Here is a 15831-nt window from a genome sequence, read left to right on the forward strand (position 1 = left end):
CGCTCCAATTTCAACTTACAGTGGCAAACATCTTCCATTTGTTATCTAGGGATTCAGATTTCTTCCTTCTATCATACCCTTTATTCGGCAAACTACCCACGGCTATTTCGCGACTTAAGGGCTCTCTTAGACAAATGGAAGCCACTGCCGATCTCCCTCTGGGAAGGATCGTAGCGGTTAAAATGACCCTTCTTCCAAAACTACCATACTATTTCAAGACGCTCCCTGTTGCGGTCCCGCAAAATGACCTTCAAGTTCTACAAAAAGCTATCTTTAGATTTATATGGCGGGCCAGACATCACTGTATCCTTCGATCGGTGATGTTGTCCGGGAGAGAGTATGGGGGCTTGACTGTCCCAGATCTTCTACACTATTACTGGGCGACCCAACTATGCTGTATCCCGTTTTGGGCCTCTGACCCCGTGACATTAGAGCTCAGGCCCTTCGACTATTTAGTGGCTAACTTGGGTCTCCTTCAGGCTGAGTGGCTCCATTACTCTCTGGTAGTCCACTTTGTCCGCTCTCTCCATGGCTCCTCAAGAGTCTCTCTTCCCACGTCATTTGAAAGGATTTGCCGTACTGGCACTTCCACGAGGGGCGTCATTTCCTCCGTGTACTAGCTTCTTGTCTCTTAGACGACTGGTTATCCTATTCGGCATCGATATATGGCCAAATGGGAGGAGGCGTTGGGTACCTCGATTTCTCAGGAACAGTGGCAGACTGTCTAGTCTCGTGCTCAAAAATCATCAAATGCAATATAAACTCCTAATGCATTGGTACCATACCCCAGCTCTTCTTCATGCTCTGAACCCTACACTTCAGTCAAGATGCTGGCGTTGTGATGCTGCCGTGGGTACATTATTTCATATTTTTTGGTCTTGTCCTGGGTTTCTTTTTCCCCACCTTCCCTGGCCTCCTTGCAAAGGAAATTATCCTGGACAACCCCTTTAAATATTCACTGTTTATCGGATTGTCTCCATTTTGATGATCCAAGGCAGGGGAATTTGTCATAGTCCTGAATCTTGCAAGAGGAATAGACTGGAAGCCCAAGCTTACAACCCCTTGGAGTAATCTTCTGCCAGACATAAGTGAAAGATCTGTCTTCCACCCACTGGTCTTCTAGAGTCATTGCTTGGAGAAGTCAGAACTAGAGAGGTTGAACAGGAATTCTTTCCCTTTTCCCTGGTCTGTTGCGTCATATCCTTTTTTCTGGAGCCAGGCAGCTCGCTCTTTGATTTTTTCTTATCAGAGGTTTTTTTCTAGGATATAATCAAACCCTGATCCAAAGAGGCAGTCACCTTCACAAGGGGTGGCACAGATTCTTGTACTTAAAGAGGACCTTTCATCTGCAGTATTATATATATATATATCCTGCTAGACAGCTGACTGTTCTGAATTAAGCACACTGTTCGGTTTACCGGTATACTCCGTGATGCCAGAGATATCGGTACCTTTAATTTCGATATGCCTCCATTGTCAGAAGGGTGGGCCTTACTGCTCAGCATCACTGCTTGGCAGGAAGGGTGGACTTTACTGCTGACCAACATGGATGCCATCTTGACCAAATCTGCACAAGCATCCACCAGAAAATTTGCCAACTGCTTGACAACAGGTAAGGAGGAAACTAGATCTTACCTGGGGGTACCAGCTGAAAGTTCAAGGATTTTGCTATACAAGTGACCACAATGCTTGGTTATAACAAGCTTGTTAAAATTCAAATTTGGCGCCAAAAGTGTCTCCCAGTGGCTGAGTGCCATGTGTCATTATGCACAGATACTCTATCATGTCTCCATACAAGGCGCATCGCAAGGGGGTGTAGAGAAAGATCCACCATGAATGTATCCGAACTTCTACTCCTGTTTCCACTTTGAGTAGGACAAGAGGAACAAAGCTCAGGGATGCCTCACAAAGAGCTTACTTACAAACCAGGGAAGAGCTCCCCTAGTCCTTCCACTTCCCTTGTATAAAGCCTTAGGGGAATCCAGGCTGCAAAGAAGAAACCTTCATCAGCACTGATCTAGCGTCTTTCTCGTTGTCCTCAAGGGACAGGAAAAAAAAAAAAAAAAAAAAAAAAAAAAAAAAAAACTATATAAAGGCAAGAAGAGGGGGCTTTTAATTCTTCTTCCATGTTGTTTCCTGTCCCTGGGAGCGGAAGAATGCTCCTGTCAGTGGAACCCTGGAAGTGAGAAGGTTTCATCACTGTTTCCATGGCAACATTTCCATGTTCCATTTCCCTGATAATTTCAAATCTGATGTTTCCAGTCATTTGCAGGTAACAGAAGAGTTACCTATCTGTCTCTTGGAAACAAACAAGAACACGTCCACTTACTGACAAAAGCATTTGGATCTTCTCCACTCACTCTACTCTATAAAGACATTTTAAGCAGGTTGGAGGTCCCTTTATATATAGGACTGTGTTGGCGAACCTATGGCTAGTGTACCAGAGAAGGCACGCAGTCGCCTATATCGCTCACCAATGGGGAATCCGGTACAGGATTCCCTGTTAGTAAGCAATCACTTTTTCAGCTGTATGTGTCTACAATGACTGCAGAGTGTGACCTCTGTCTCAATGCACGCGGAATGACACAAGTCATCAGCGCTTGCAGTCAAAAGAAGGAAGAGTAGGATGCGCGGCTACTCTTTTGCTGGGAATTCAGGTAAGTATAATACTGTGTATGTGATATTGAGGGGCCCTACTCTATAAAGCCCCTTTCACAGGACTGTAATTTGTGGGTCATTAAAGGGGTATTCCCACGTCGCATACTCACCAGTCTTCACTGCTGTAAAATCTTCTTTCTTCCTGGTTTCTTGCATCATTTGGGGGACGGGGTTTCACATGCAACCCGCCGTTTAGCTCCGCCCCCAAATTAGTATGTAGCCCCGCCCACCCATATTGGACTATGAAGTGCAGGCAGGGACAACTCCATTCTGTGTTATATACAGAGACTGCCTGTCTCTGCCATAATGAACACAATTGAATTAGCTAGCCTGATAACTGGGAGAACAGAAGAAATGAAAGCAACTCCTCTCCCCTATCTGAAAGCAGGAAGCTAGGTCACGTGGTGTAGACACAGGAATAGCTAGAAACACAGGCTCGCTCCCGTGCACTTAGCCCCTCCTCCCTCCCCCCTGAGAGCAGGCAGATACACCACTTGACTTTTGAGCAGATAAGTCAAGGGCTGTGTCAACAATGAATTGAATAAAGTAAGATAGTGGACAAAAAGAAGCAGTGTATTTAAGAAAAGTCTTAAATCCACATTAACAAGCAGTATAGATAGGATCCTTGTGATGGGACAACCCCTTTAACTATCTGCAATTGTGGATCCACACAATATTAAGGTTAAATTGCCATGTTGGCACTTGAGTGGATTTAATTTAGTGGATTTTGGGTGACAGATTGGGCAATCTGTCTCTAAAAGATTTACCATCACTGATATTGGACCACTTACACATCTTAATCAGATTAGAAAACTGCTACAGAAATTGGATTCTGAGCTAGAAGACATCCAATTCATACAGGCATCACTTGCCAATGTATTGGGACTGAGACCATCTATTGCTTCTGATGGACTGAACTTAAGTCATGGCAGTACTTACCTCTGCAAAAAATGAGTCGAAACAAATCCATGAGGGTCATTTGTGACAGGATTTCGGAATAATTTACTCTTGGTCTGTGCTGTGACCATTGTACCATCAGCTAATGAGAACCGGTAGAGTGGCGTCTCCGAGTGGCCGTGGACATATGCTGCAAGGACAAGATAACAGCTGGTAAGAGCCTACCTTCACATCACAACACACAGAACTGCAGCTGCTTCCCTATAGAGAACACATACATTCTTTCACAGACCCCACTGCTGCTTACGCCCTACTCCGCCCCATGACAGTGCACTCACATAAGGTAGCAGCATTTTATCACAAAAGCAAGGCTTGCATAATTTACTCAGTTTAGATCTGCACCATGGCAATATGCCACTTGCTTTGGGCACTTACCTTCCTGATAATGACGTTTATAGGTCCATGACTGACCATCACTGTGACACAAAAACCTCTGAATACAGCGGCGGATCGTGTCCTCAAATCCTGGTCTCATGGAATTACGCAGAGAATTGGGGTCAATATTCACCACCTTGCCTGGTGATAAAGTCAGAACAGGTAAATGCAAGATACAATGATAATATTGCTGTACAATACACAAGTGGTGTGTGATCAAATTTACCTGAGAGATCATGTCTGGTAATAAAACTTTCAGGATTGGATAACGCTCTCTCCACATTTGCAATTCGCCGGGCCACGCAGATCATGCAAGACTGAAGATCTATTGAAAACACAAACCAAATAAGTGATTTCTAGTGACATTATTAGACAATACATGTGATACAACCATCTCAAGGGTAGGCTGATACAGATATCATATGACTCACGGACCTTCACCTTCTTCCATGATGGCACGAGGCTGAGAAAGTGCGAAGCACTGCATAGTCTCATATCTCTGCTTCGAGTCCATACAGCCATTGCCATCATCCAGGTGATCAAGGGCAGTATTCACCAGCATGCGACAGTTGAATGTGTGACTTTTCTGTCGAGGGGCTTCATTGGACCAGGGAACCCCATTAACTGTAGAGACGGAAAAGAGACTCTAGCTATAACCCAGCAGCACAGCATCTAAGTCCACTTACACGTGATTGTGTGGTCACAGACAAATGACATCTTTTAACAAACTTAACCCTTTAAATCATCCTGCTGTATAATAAAAAAAAAAAAAAAAAAAAGAGGACCTTTCACCACTAGGGGCACATGCGGTTTTATATATCGCTAGAAAGCAGACAGTGCGCTGAATTCAGCGCAATATCGGCTTTCATGATCTGTGCCCCTTGGTGGAGAACTATCAGTGTCTCTAATCCTACGGCGTGTGGAATTGTGTGTAGACGCGCGTATCTAATCCTCTGGCGTGTGAAACTGTGTGCAGACGCACGTATCTAATACTACGGCATGTGGTACTGTGTGTAGACATGCGTTTCTAATCCTCTGGCATATGGAACTGTGTGCAGATGCGTTTGTCTAATCCTCTGGTGTGTGGTACTGTGTGCAGATGCGCGTATCTAATCCTCTGGTGGTGGTACTATGTGAAGACATGCGTATCTAATCCTTCGGCGTATTGAACTGTGTGCAGATGTGCGTATCTAATCCTCCCCTGTGTGGTATTGTGTGAAGAGGTGCGTATCTAATCCTCCCCCATGTGGTACTTTGTGCAGACACACGTATCTAATCCTTCAGCGTGTGGTACTGTGTGCAGACCCGCATATCTAACCCTTGGTCGTGTGGAACTGTGTGTAGACGCACGTATCTAATCCTACGGCATGTGGTACTGTGTGTAGACGCATGTATCTAATCCTCCCCTGTGTGGTATTGTGTGAAGAGGCGCGTATGTAATCCTACGGTGTGTGTGGGACGCGCGTATCTAATCCAATGGCATGTGGTACTGTGTGTAGATGTGTGTATCTAATCCTATAGCGTGTACAACTGTGTGCAGACGCGCGTATCTAAGCCTATGGAGTGTGGAAGCATGTGTAGACGCGCGTATCTAATCCTATGGCATGTGGCACTGTGTGCAGATGTGCATACCTTATGCTCTGGTGTGTGGAACTGTGTGCAGATGCGTGTATCCAATCCTTCAGCATGTGGAACCGTGTGCAGACGCACGTATCTAATCCTTCAGTGTGTGGAACTGTGTGCAGAAGCGCGTATTTAATCCTCTGGCGTGTGGTACTGTGTGCAGACGCGTGTATCTAATCCTCTGGCGTGTGGTACTGTGTGCAGACGCGTGTATCTAATCCTCTGGCGTGTGATACTGTGTGCTGATCTGTATATCTAATCCTCTGATGTGTGTATCTCAGTTTGGATATCAGTGTTGGATTGTGCATGTGGAGTGACCGTGTGTATTGCAGTTGGAATATGAGTGAAAGACTTGCAGGTTTGTATTGGCTAAGGCGGGGGGGCATTGTGTTTGGAATGCTGTATCTCAGCAACGGTCCGTCCGAGCGGGTTGGAGTCTCGTCTTAAACCTTCCCGGATACCTGAAGTATCTGTACCAAATTTGGTGAAGATCGGTACAGTCGTTTGGTTTGCATTAGAGAACAGACAGACAGACATTCATTTTTATAATAAATAAATAAATAGATATCTTTCTATATTTATTCATATAAGGAAATATTGGCTAATCATACTTACAAATGACAACAAGAACTACCATATATACTCTAGTATAAGCCGACCCGAATATAAGCTGACCCCCCCTAATTTTACCACAAAAAACTGGGAAAACTTATTGACTCGAGTATAAGCCTAGGGGGGAAATGCAGCAGCTACTAGAAAATTTCAAAAATTAAAATGGCTGAGTTCTTGGGTGCAGTAGATGCTGGGTCGTCTGTCTGCCCCTTCCCTGAGCTTGAGGACTGTTTTTTTTTTTTTACCCCCACTTGGAATTAAGCCTGGCTGAATATAGGATATCTGCAGTGCTCCTATTAACCCTTTCCCGACGGAATAGAAGCACTGCAGGTACCCTATACTCAGTAGACCGGGCACATTCAGACACAGGGATACCTAATGTGTACGTGTTTCACAGTCATTTTCTACTTTGAGGGCAGGTTCATACCAGTGCCCAATCTCCGTTATGCAAGTTTCCGTTCCCTGCCCGAGAAACATTCATGGATTTGAAAAGGGTCCGCCGGTGAGCGTTTTCTCCTCTCCGCAGCAAAACAGTTCTTTTTGTTTCTTTTTAGTCAGACATGCAGGACTTTGTACGGTGAAAAAAAAAACAAAAAAACAAAAAAACAAAAAAACAAAAAAAAAAACACGGTTTCGCCATGGGCAGCAGAAGACGCTCACCGACAGACACTGAATGTCGGTTTCTGTCTTCTGCCGACAGAAAACGGAAACCTGCATAACTGAGATCAGGTGCTTTTAAGTTTAGTGTTTTTTTTTTACAATTTTTTTTAGCCCCCCCTTGGGGGACTTGAACCTGTAGTCATTTGATTGCAAGTCCCATAGATAGCAAAACAAGTGTATTGCCGTCTATGGGAGATTCTCTACATTACTATTGCAGCTGGTCATAGACCAGCCGTAATAGTAAGATAGCGATGACAGGCCTGGGAGCCTTCATTAGGCTCCCAGCTGTCGTCGGAACAGGTCGGCTCCTGCGAGCTCGCTGCGCAGGATTCGGCCTGCAACTTTAAAGGTATGGGGCCAGTGGGGACCGGCCCTGGAGGCTAATTTTGAACTTGAAGGGGGGAGGGCACCTCCGCTGTAACGCTTACAGCGGAGATGCCGAAGCTTATGCCTACAATCAGAGATCGCAGGCATAAGCTTCAGCATCTCTGCTGTAAGCATTACAGCGGAGGTGCTGGTTTCTATGGCGACCGCTCTGCAGAGCGGCGCCATTACATTTACAGACCAGGCATCCAGACACCGGGCAGGAGCGTGGCGATGCTGTACATTAAAAACTGCAGAAGTACTTACGGTACTTCTGCTAGCATGCCAAGAAGCAGACACGCGGGGTGCGGGCCTGAGCTTACGTGGCCACGTCACCCGACGTGTGATGGAGCGGTGTGTGTGTGTGGGAGGGGGGGGGGGTTCTGTTATCCTGGCCTGCTACCGGAAAATTACCGTAATGACCCAAATATAAGCCGAGGAGCACTTTTTCAGCACAAAAACTGAAAAGCTGAAAAACTCTACTTATACTCGAGTATATACAGTACATTTATCAAAAAATACCCTCCATTTTGGTTTCATATGAATTACGTATATAACCCCTTGTGGAAGCAAGGCATGATATAAATAAAAGAATCACATCCACAGGTAAGGCGTGGGGGTCCTACCTATAGACTTAGGTAGATTCTTGAGGAAATCTTTGCGGTCGTCATCATGCAGGATGCCATAGACACTCGTGTTGACCAGATCTTCCTGCTTGTACTGTAAGTACTGTGTGACATTTTCTGACACAAAAACAATGTTCCCTTCCCGATTCACCACAAAGAGGAAACCGTCCAGAGCCTGAAGCCATAAGAAAACAAAAATAGACAAAAAACAAACAGTTCTAAGTGGCATCATAGTGAACTGTCAGTTGTTTTGTTTTTTTTACATTGGAGTCAATGCAGATAGACACTGAAAAGAGGAGGCTCCATCTACTTCTGTCATTTAATGCCAATTGATCTCATCCTCTGATGGGTGAGAGCAATGGACAATAAAAGATGGCAATGTGGACCTACCCTTATACAATGATATAATTATTATATACAAACAAAGCCAGTATACAAATAGAATGAAGTACGAGGGTTGAAATATAGTAAATATTGTATGTTGCAAAATAGTAATGTGTACAACAGTTAGTATATATGTACACATGAAAAACATGCTATATCTCATAACAGGGGTACTAGAAACCCAAAAAGTATTGTCCAAACCAAAGACTATTTAAACAACCCACTAAAACACATGCTGTGGTTGAATTGCAGCGTTGGGGTCCTGAATTCGAAGCGGATCAAGGGCAATATTTGCATGGAGTTTGTATGTTCTCGCTGTGTTTGCGTAGGTTTCCTCTAGGTACTCTGGTCTCCTCCCACATACCCATAATATATGATTGGGTAAATTGGCTTACTGTAAAACAACTGGCCCTTGTGGGTGTTGGGGATGGGCGCCTGTAAGGTAAGAAAATGGCCAACGAACACGCGCAGTCGGCACTTTTTGAAGAAGAGAAGAGGAGCACAACAGAAGAGGCAAGAGGCAGAGAAGACAACCTAGTAGCACTGGGGAAGCCCCCAGTGCTGTTTGAGTGCAGGGGAACGTCCCCAGTGCTGCGAGAAAACTCATTTACATAAATCAGAAAATGATATTTCCCAGGAATGGCAGCGCGGATCAGAATAATAAAGGTAAGAGAATAATAGCCTTTAAGGCTATTCCTACATGTATTTAGTTTAAAAAGGGTATTCTATCACTAGAATAGAATTTTTAAATATGATTTTACATTTTGTAATTCAGTCTCAGATGTTCTGGTTCGAATTTATACCTATTAGTTATCTATACTCCAATATTTTTATCCTGGGAAAAAACCACATCAGAAACTTCCTTGACTGTAAACTCCAAACCTATTCAGCCCCAATCAGTTGTAGATAATGTCTTGGGGAGCATACATCTCAGAAAGGACAGGGAAAGTGGATTACTTTTATCATACTGGTCAGCATAGAAAGTGAGTGAAACTCTTGGAATTCTCTGTTTATTGTGAGTTAAGAAGATGAAAGAAAGTCACAGTTTGCACAAGGTGATAATCAGAGTATTCAGATGATACACTAGACACACTACTCACCTGCAAGAGAAGTGGCCCTAGGGAATCCTTATCAATAACCCCTTGTCCTGTAGACGACACATCAGCTTTCTGAACTTCATCATCAATGGAGGAGGCTTTTCCTGTAACACATGGGAGAGCAAGTGACTATTAAATTAAAATAGCAGTGCCACTAGCACATGGTGTAACACAAATCAGGTGGTACAGGAAGAACAGAGATCACTGATGACTATTATTGTGAACCTAACAAACAGAAGGCATCAGTCCAACCTTTATGCCTCAAACATAGGATGTGAAAGTCATAAAATGAATTGAGGGTACCTTGCTCCTTGATCTGGCGGATCTGCCTGACAGTCTCCTTTAAGATAGCACATTTATCCGGTTTTACGTTAAAGTTGTCAATGTCGCTGAGGTTTGCAGAGATTAGCTCGGCCAGTTCCTCAATGTATTTGCTCTCCTGCTCACGTCGCCTCTTCTCACCGCTACAGGTCAAATTGAAAGAGACACAGTTAAGCAAATTATCAACAACACTAATGTAAGGAGGTCTCTGCAGAGTAGGATAAAAGCATGATAGCAAACACAAAGAGTGACTAGTTACCCCATCCGTTCACCCAAAGGAGGAAGTGACCTCTAGAAGAATTCTATGTGTTATTCCCTCTTCACCAAATAAATAAATAAATGAATAAAACAGAGCACAGAAGAGAATTGTACCTTAACCTTATTTTACAGAGATCACAGGTAACAACTTGTAGAACATGAAATAAAATTCACAAGTTCCAAGTTTAAACAATGAAAGGCATTACACAGTAAATTATTGTCCAAGCAGGAAGAGTTTGGTACATCTGGCCACAACCAGAATTATTTGCAAGTTGTGATAAACAAAACAAGCAAAGTAAAATTATGTTTCTCTTTGGCTTGAGCTACACATAACAGGTGTCCTATTTACTCTAGTGTAGGCCTAATGCCTAGCTTCACCTTCAACACAAATCAGTCTTTACAATCGGATGTAGTAGATCAGTGCTCTCTCACACTTAAAGAGGACCTTTCATGGTTTGGGGCACAGGCAGTTCTACTGCTGGAAAGCCAACAATGCACTGAATTCAGTGCACTGTCTGCTTTCCCGATCTGTGCCCTGGGTAAAGATCTTTCGGTTCCGGTACCGTAGCGCTTTAAAGTTAGAAGGGCGCTCCTGACAGTCTGTCAGGTACGTCCTTCTCCACAGCAGCGCCTATCGCACTGTACAGTGTGAACGCCTCCTCCCCTTCTGTTAATAGGGGAGGCTGTGGAGAAGGATGTTCCTGACAAACTGTCAGGAACGCCCTTCTGACTGTAAAGAGCTACAGTACCGGGACCGAAAGCTCTTTACCCGGGGCACAGATCGGGAAAGCCGACAGTGCGGCTTTCCAGCAGTATATGGAACTGCCTGTGCCCCAAACCATGAAAGATCCTCTTTAATGCACAAGCTCCAAGAGGATGGGGCCTGCAGTCAGACGGAGATGGCCAGGTCCCACAGTACCATGATAGTGGTTCGGAAAGCCTGGTTCCCCAACCACAGTAGAGTAACTAAAAATGGTGGGGCCCCGTGGCAAGCTTCTGACATCACCCCTCCCCCCCCCAAAAAAAAAAAAAAAAAACCCTCTGGCCGACAACCATCCCCCCTGCATTCCTGCACACACTATTATGCCTTAGTGGCCCCTGCACACAGTATTATGCCCCATAGTGGCCCCTGCACACAGTATTATGCCCCATAGTGGCCCAGACACACACAGAATTATGTACTGTAATACATAATACTGTAATAAATTTGCTGCCTGGGGAAGAAGGGGTTGCAACTGCCACATTCAGTGTCTGAAGAGTTTTCTCACGTAAAACTCTTCACAAACACTTTTCACAGACACTGAATGTGGCACTTGTAGCTGCGTTGGCTCTGCTCTGCCAGAAAATTAATCCCTCACACAGCTACCTTCTTCCTCTGTGATATCTCCACCCCTCCCCATTGTCAGAATGCACCGCCCCCCGCCTGGAACCCAACACCTCTAAAAGTAAAATGTATTTATTTATTAGCATATTAACTAGTGAGGGGGCCGAGGCCCCTTGAGATGTCTGGCCCTGTGGCAGCTGCTACCATTGTAGTTATGCCACTGCCCGACCACTATACATCTCTTTAATGGAAAGAGGCCCAGTGTTATGTCATGTATGTACATGCTGCCAGGCCACTTTCCAGTAGTAGCCGGCCCAGGGAAGATTATTAAAGGGGTATTCCCACCTCACATACTCAACAGTCTTTACTGCTGTAAAATCTTCTGTCTTCCTGGTTTCTTGCATCATTTGGTGGGCGGGGTTTCACGTGCTACCTGCCGTTTAGCTCCGCCCCCAAATTCGCGTGTAGCTCAGCCCACCCATATTGGACTATGAAGTACAGGAAGCAGCAACTCCATTCTGTGTTACATACAGAGACTGCCTGTCTCTGCCATAATGAACACAATTGAATTAGCTAGCCTGACAACTGGGAGAACAGAAGAAATGAAAGCAGTTGCTTTTCTCTATCTGCTAACAGGAAGCTAGGTCACGTGGTGTAGACACAGGAATAGCTAGATACACAGGCTCGCTCCTCTGCACTTATCCCCTCCTCCCTCCCCCCTGAGAGCAGCAGATACATCACTTGACTCATGAGCAGCTAAGTCAGGTCTGTGGCCACAAAGAATTGAATAAAGTAAGATAGTGGACAAACAAAGCAGTGTTGCTGAAGCAGTGTATTTAGGAAAAGTCTTAAATCCACATCAACAAGCAGTATAGATAGGATCCTTGTGATGGGACAACCCCTTTAAAAATAACAAATACCTTTACATATCTCTCCTGGACTTCTGACAAACCTCAGCATCCTTTTAGGGGCCTTTCTGGCCTGTAATAGAGGTCACTGCTGAGGCCTGTGACTAGGTCTTGGTAGTCACATTACCTCAGTGGGAGAAGAGAACCAAAGATGATGCTAAAAAGAACTGGACAGAATGAAGATGGCCAGAAGAGGTAAGGCAAGGTATATACCTGTATATGTATTTGTTATATTTACTCACCTCCCCTAGGCCTCTACTTGTTATATTCTGGGGTCTCCTCAAACCCCAGCATATAATAGCACAGAAAAGAACCAGAAGGCTGCACCTCACGAATACTTGTTAAAACTAATGCTGTGGGGTTTGCCTGAAGCGACTTGAAGGGAAGTGAAGGGATCTCGAGAATATTTTATACTGTGCAGGGACGTTTTTATTGATACCATTAAGTGAAAGATCTGATGATTTGAATTTTTTTTTTTTTTTTTAGGAGGCAAAGTGTTGAAAACAATGCTATTTGGTCACCGTATGGAATAAATATTTTAATACTTCAGGCATTTTGGAACACGGGGATACCTAATGTGTTTGTTTACTTTTGTTTATTTACCTTTATATCTGATCTAGGGAAAGGAGGTTGATTTGAACTTCTGTTTTTAATTTTTAAAAACTTTTTTTTTCTTTTACTTTTATGATCAGACCCCTTAGGGACCTTAAAACCTACGGGGTCTGATCAAGCAAAAAGCCCTGTGAGAACCTTGACCTCCCAAAAAGGACTCCAAAAACACCTTCAGCATTTTTCAAATCTGGCATGTGAAAACAGCAGTTTTCGAAATGTGAATTGCTCCGCTTTTCAGGCAGTCATGCCATCCAAATTAATTATTATTTACCATTGTTTGGCTTTACATTGGCAGCAACTTTTAATAATTTATTTTGGTTGTTAGAAGGCTTATAAAAGCCTAAAAGCAATTTTGCAAATTTACAAGAAAATTTCCCAGAACCGTTTATAGGAACCACCTACATAAGACCCCCCCCCCCCCCTCAAATTACCATGTTATAAACTACACTCAAATAATTCAAATACACCATATGGGAAAATTGTTAATTAGAGATGAGCGAACACTGTTCGGATCAGCCGTTCCGAACAGCACGCTCCCATAGAAATGAATGGAAGCACGTACACTTTGCCGGCGGCTGGTCGCCGTGCCAGGTGCTTCCATTCATTTCTATGGGAGCATGCTGTTCGGAACAGCTGATCCCAACAGTGTTCGCTCATCTCTATTGTTAATCCTTTAAAAAGGGTTTGTCAAGGAATTTCAACTCACTGGCATACATTACCAGTTACCTTCCCGTGCCTGTTGAGGCCCCTAATTTTTATTTATTTATTTTTTATGTAGATTGTGAGCCCGACATAGAGCTCACAATCTATAAGTACGCAGGATTTGAACCCAGGACTCAAGAGCTGCAAGGCTGCAGCTACTAATTGGCTGAGATACTGAACTACTAATTGGCCTCAGCGGTCATGTGTGTTGCAAGACTTCTGCCGGCAAAGGCATGTGCTGGACCAGTGTGGTGACAACAGAGTACTGTATACACTCGAGTATAAGCCGACCCGAATATAAGTCGAGGTCCCTAATTTTACCACAAAAAACTGGGGAAAAAAAACAAAAAACTTATTGACTCAAGTATAAGCCTAGGGGGCAAAATGCAGCAGCTACTGGAAAATTTCAAAAATTAAAATAGATATCAATAAAATTACATTATCAGTACACCGATTTTTACATTAAAAATTAATTGATAGGGCTGCAAATGCAGACACATATAGGACCTGCTGCATAAGTTGCAGCTCTTCAATTTGGCCTGGACACACAGCCGCAAAAGTGATAGCATCTATGTGTACGGGCCATTGAAATGTAATAGTCCATAATTTTATCCACCATTGCAGATAAAGTCTGGTCATGTAAATTACAGCTTAGTAACTCCATGTGCCTCAGGTTAATAGCATTTAACCCCATCCTGTCCCTCACATTAACCCCCTGAGTGCCTCACATAAGGGTTACTGATATGTGAGACGGAGGTAATTACTACATTAAACATTATTAAGGCACTTTATAGTGGAGCAGTATCAGAGCTGCTTCAAGGAGATATGCAATCAGGTCATTCTTGGAAGGTGAGAATTGAGATTGAGGGTGTGAAAGAAAGACTATGGTTGGAGTAAGGGCAATATGTTGTCAGTAATTTTCTCTATATGCATGGATACATCTTCCCAGTAGCCTTGTAGGAGTTCACATATGTGGAGATAAGTCTGCTTGCAGCAGCACCAGCATAAATTAAAGTCGCTGAGGTTATGTCTGTGTAGCCATTCTGGCGTTCTGTACCACCTTGAAAGCAGTTTACCTGTGTCAGACTGCAGGAGTTGCACTTCAGAGAATCCATGTGAGGAACAGAGAATGGAGGTCAAAACGTCACCATTTATTTCTATTTGTAACTCCTTTTCCCAGGCCAGAAGACATGGCAGTTTCATCAGAGTCAGAGAGGCGGCGTTTCATTCCTGCAGGAGACCTATCTTAAGAGCAGCTGTGATAAGTTTTTGGAAATGAGCATAATGCAGGAAACTCAGGTTCCTTGTCTATAACAGTTCTTGTAGACGTAGCTGACTTATGGGTTTCTCTTCAGACACTAACTTAGCATAAGTAACGTTGCAATTTGGTCCATAGGTCTAAATTGTCTTCTACTTTGTCATGGGTCAAGTGTGGAATTAGATGTCGAGGTAGGAGGGACGAGATAGATGGTGATAGTGTTTCTCTATTCTGTTGCCAGACTTCACGTGGGCCTCGAAGTAGTATGTCTAAGCCCTTGGTCGTACTCACTTTGGAATCTGGAAGCCACAGGGGTTGGGCTATTTTCGGGTCATACTGGACTTCAGCCAAGGAATTTATCATTTGACATCTTTGTGGCTTGACATTAAGTTGCCATTGTGACAATTTGATTGCCTTATAATATGCCTAAAGGTCCAAGAGGGCTATGCCTACCTCCTGTTTCCATTTAACTAGTAGTTGATTCGTGATACACAGGGTTTTGTACTTCCACACATAAGTAATGAACAAACTATGTAGGGAGCTAAAGTGTGTGTTCAGGAGCAAGATTAGAAACATCTGAAAGAGGTAGCTGACTTTCAGCACCACATATTTTGGGAGGAGTTTAGATTGAAGACTTTCGGCTTAGGAGGTGTACTCCTAAATATTTAATCGACTTTCATTTCCATACATATGGGGAAGTAGCACTGAGTTGACGCTCACTCTCTTTGGACAGAGGGATATTCAATATCTCAGATTTCGAGGTGATCACTGTGTAGTTTGAAAGCTCACTGTAGCTAGTCATAAGAGTTGCAAGGTTGGGGAGGCCTGTGTCAGGATTGGACACAAGGAATAAAATGTCATCAGCAAAGGCTACTGCTTGCAGCTCACTACCCCCCCCCCCCCCTCCCTGGAAAGCCTTGTATATCTGAGTGTGAGCTAATTGCTTAAAATAGCATTTCTAGGGTTAAGATAAGTCATGTAGGGACAACAGGCATATTTGTCAGGTTCCATTGGATGGAAAAATAATCAGAAAGTGTGTCATTGCATGAGGTTGGGAGTAAAGGGTGAGTATTGCAGCTATGAAGGTCATAGG

At 43.8% G+C, this 15831-nt stretch overlaps 1 protein-coding gene across 4 annotated transcripts in view; it reads right to left on the bottom strand.

Annotated features, from left to right (window-relative positions):
* Positions 1–15831, bottom strand: part of NCOA3 (nuclear receptor coactivator 3) — a 118282-nt gene that overhangs the window by 33207 nt on the left and 69244 nt on the right. For 3 of the 4 annotated variants that reach the window (XM_075276757.1, XM_075276755.1, XM_075276754.1), the window contains exons 3-9: positions 9659–9831; positions 9359–9459; positions 7875–8049; positions 4426–4614; positions 4217–4315; positions 3991–4131; positions 3598–3745 (exon numbers count right to left, since the gene is read on the bottom strand). In XM_075276757.1, the coding sequence (XP_075132858.1) occupies positions 3598–3745; positions 3991–4131; positions 4217–4315; positions 4426–4614; positions 7875–8049; positions 9359–9459; positions 9659–9831 (1026 nt within the window). The remainder of the gene's footprint in view (positions 1–3597; positions 3746–3990; positions 4132–4216; positions 4316–4425; positions 4615–7874; positions 8050–9358; positions 9460–9658; positions 9832–15831) is intronic. The other variant, XM_075276756.1, reaches the window with a different exon arrangement.

The sequence above is a fragment of the Leptodactylus fuscus genome, chromosome 6, assembly GCF_031893055.1.
Source record: "Leptodactylus fuscus isolate aLepFus1 chromosome 6, aLepFus1.hap2, whole genome shotgun sequence".
NCBI lineage: Eukaryota > Metazoa > Chordata > Amphibia > Anura > Leptodactylidae > Leptodactylus > Leptodactylus fuscus.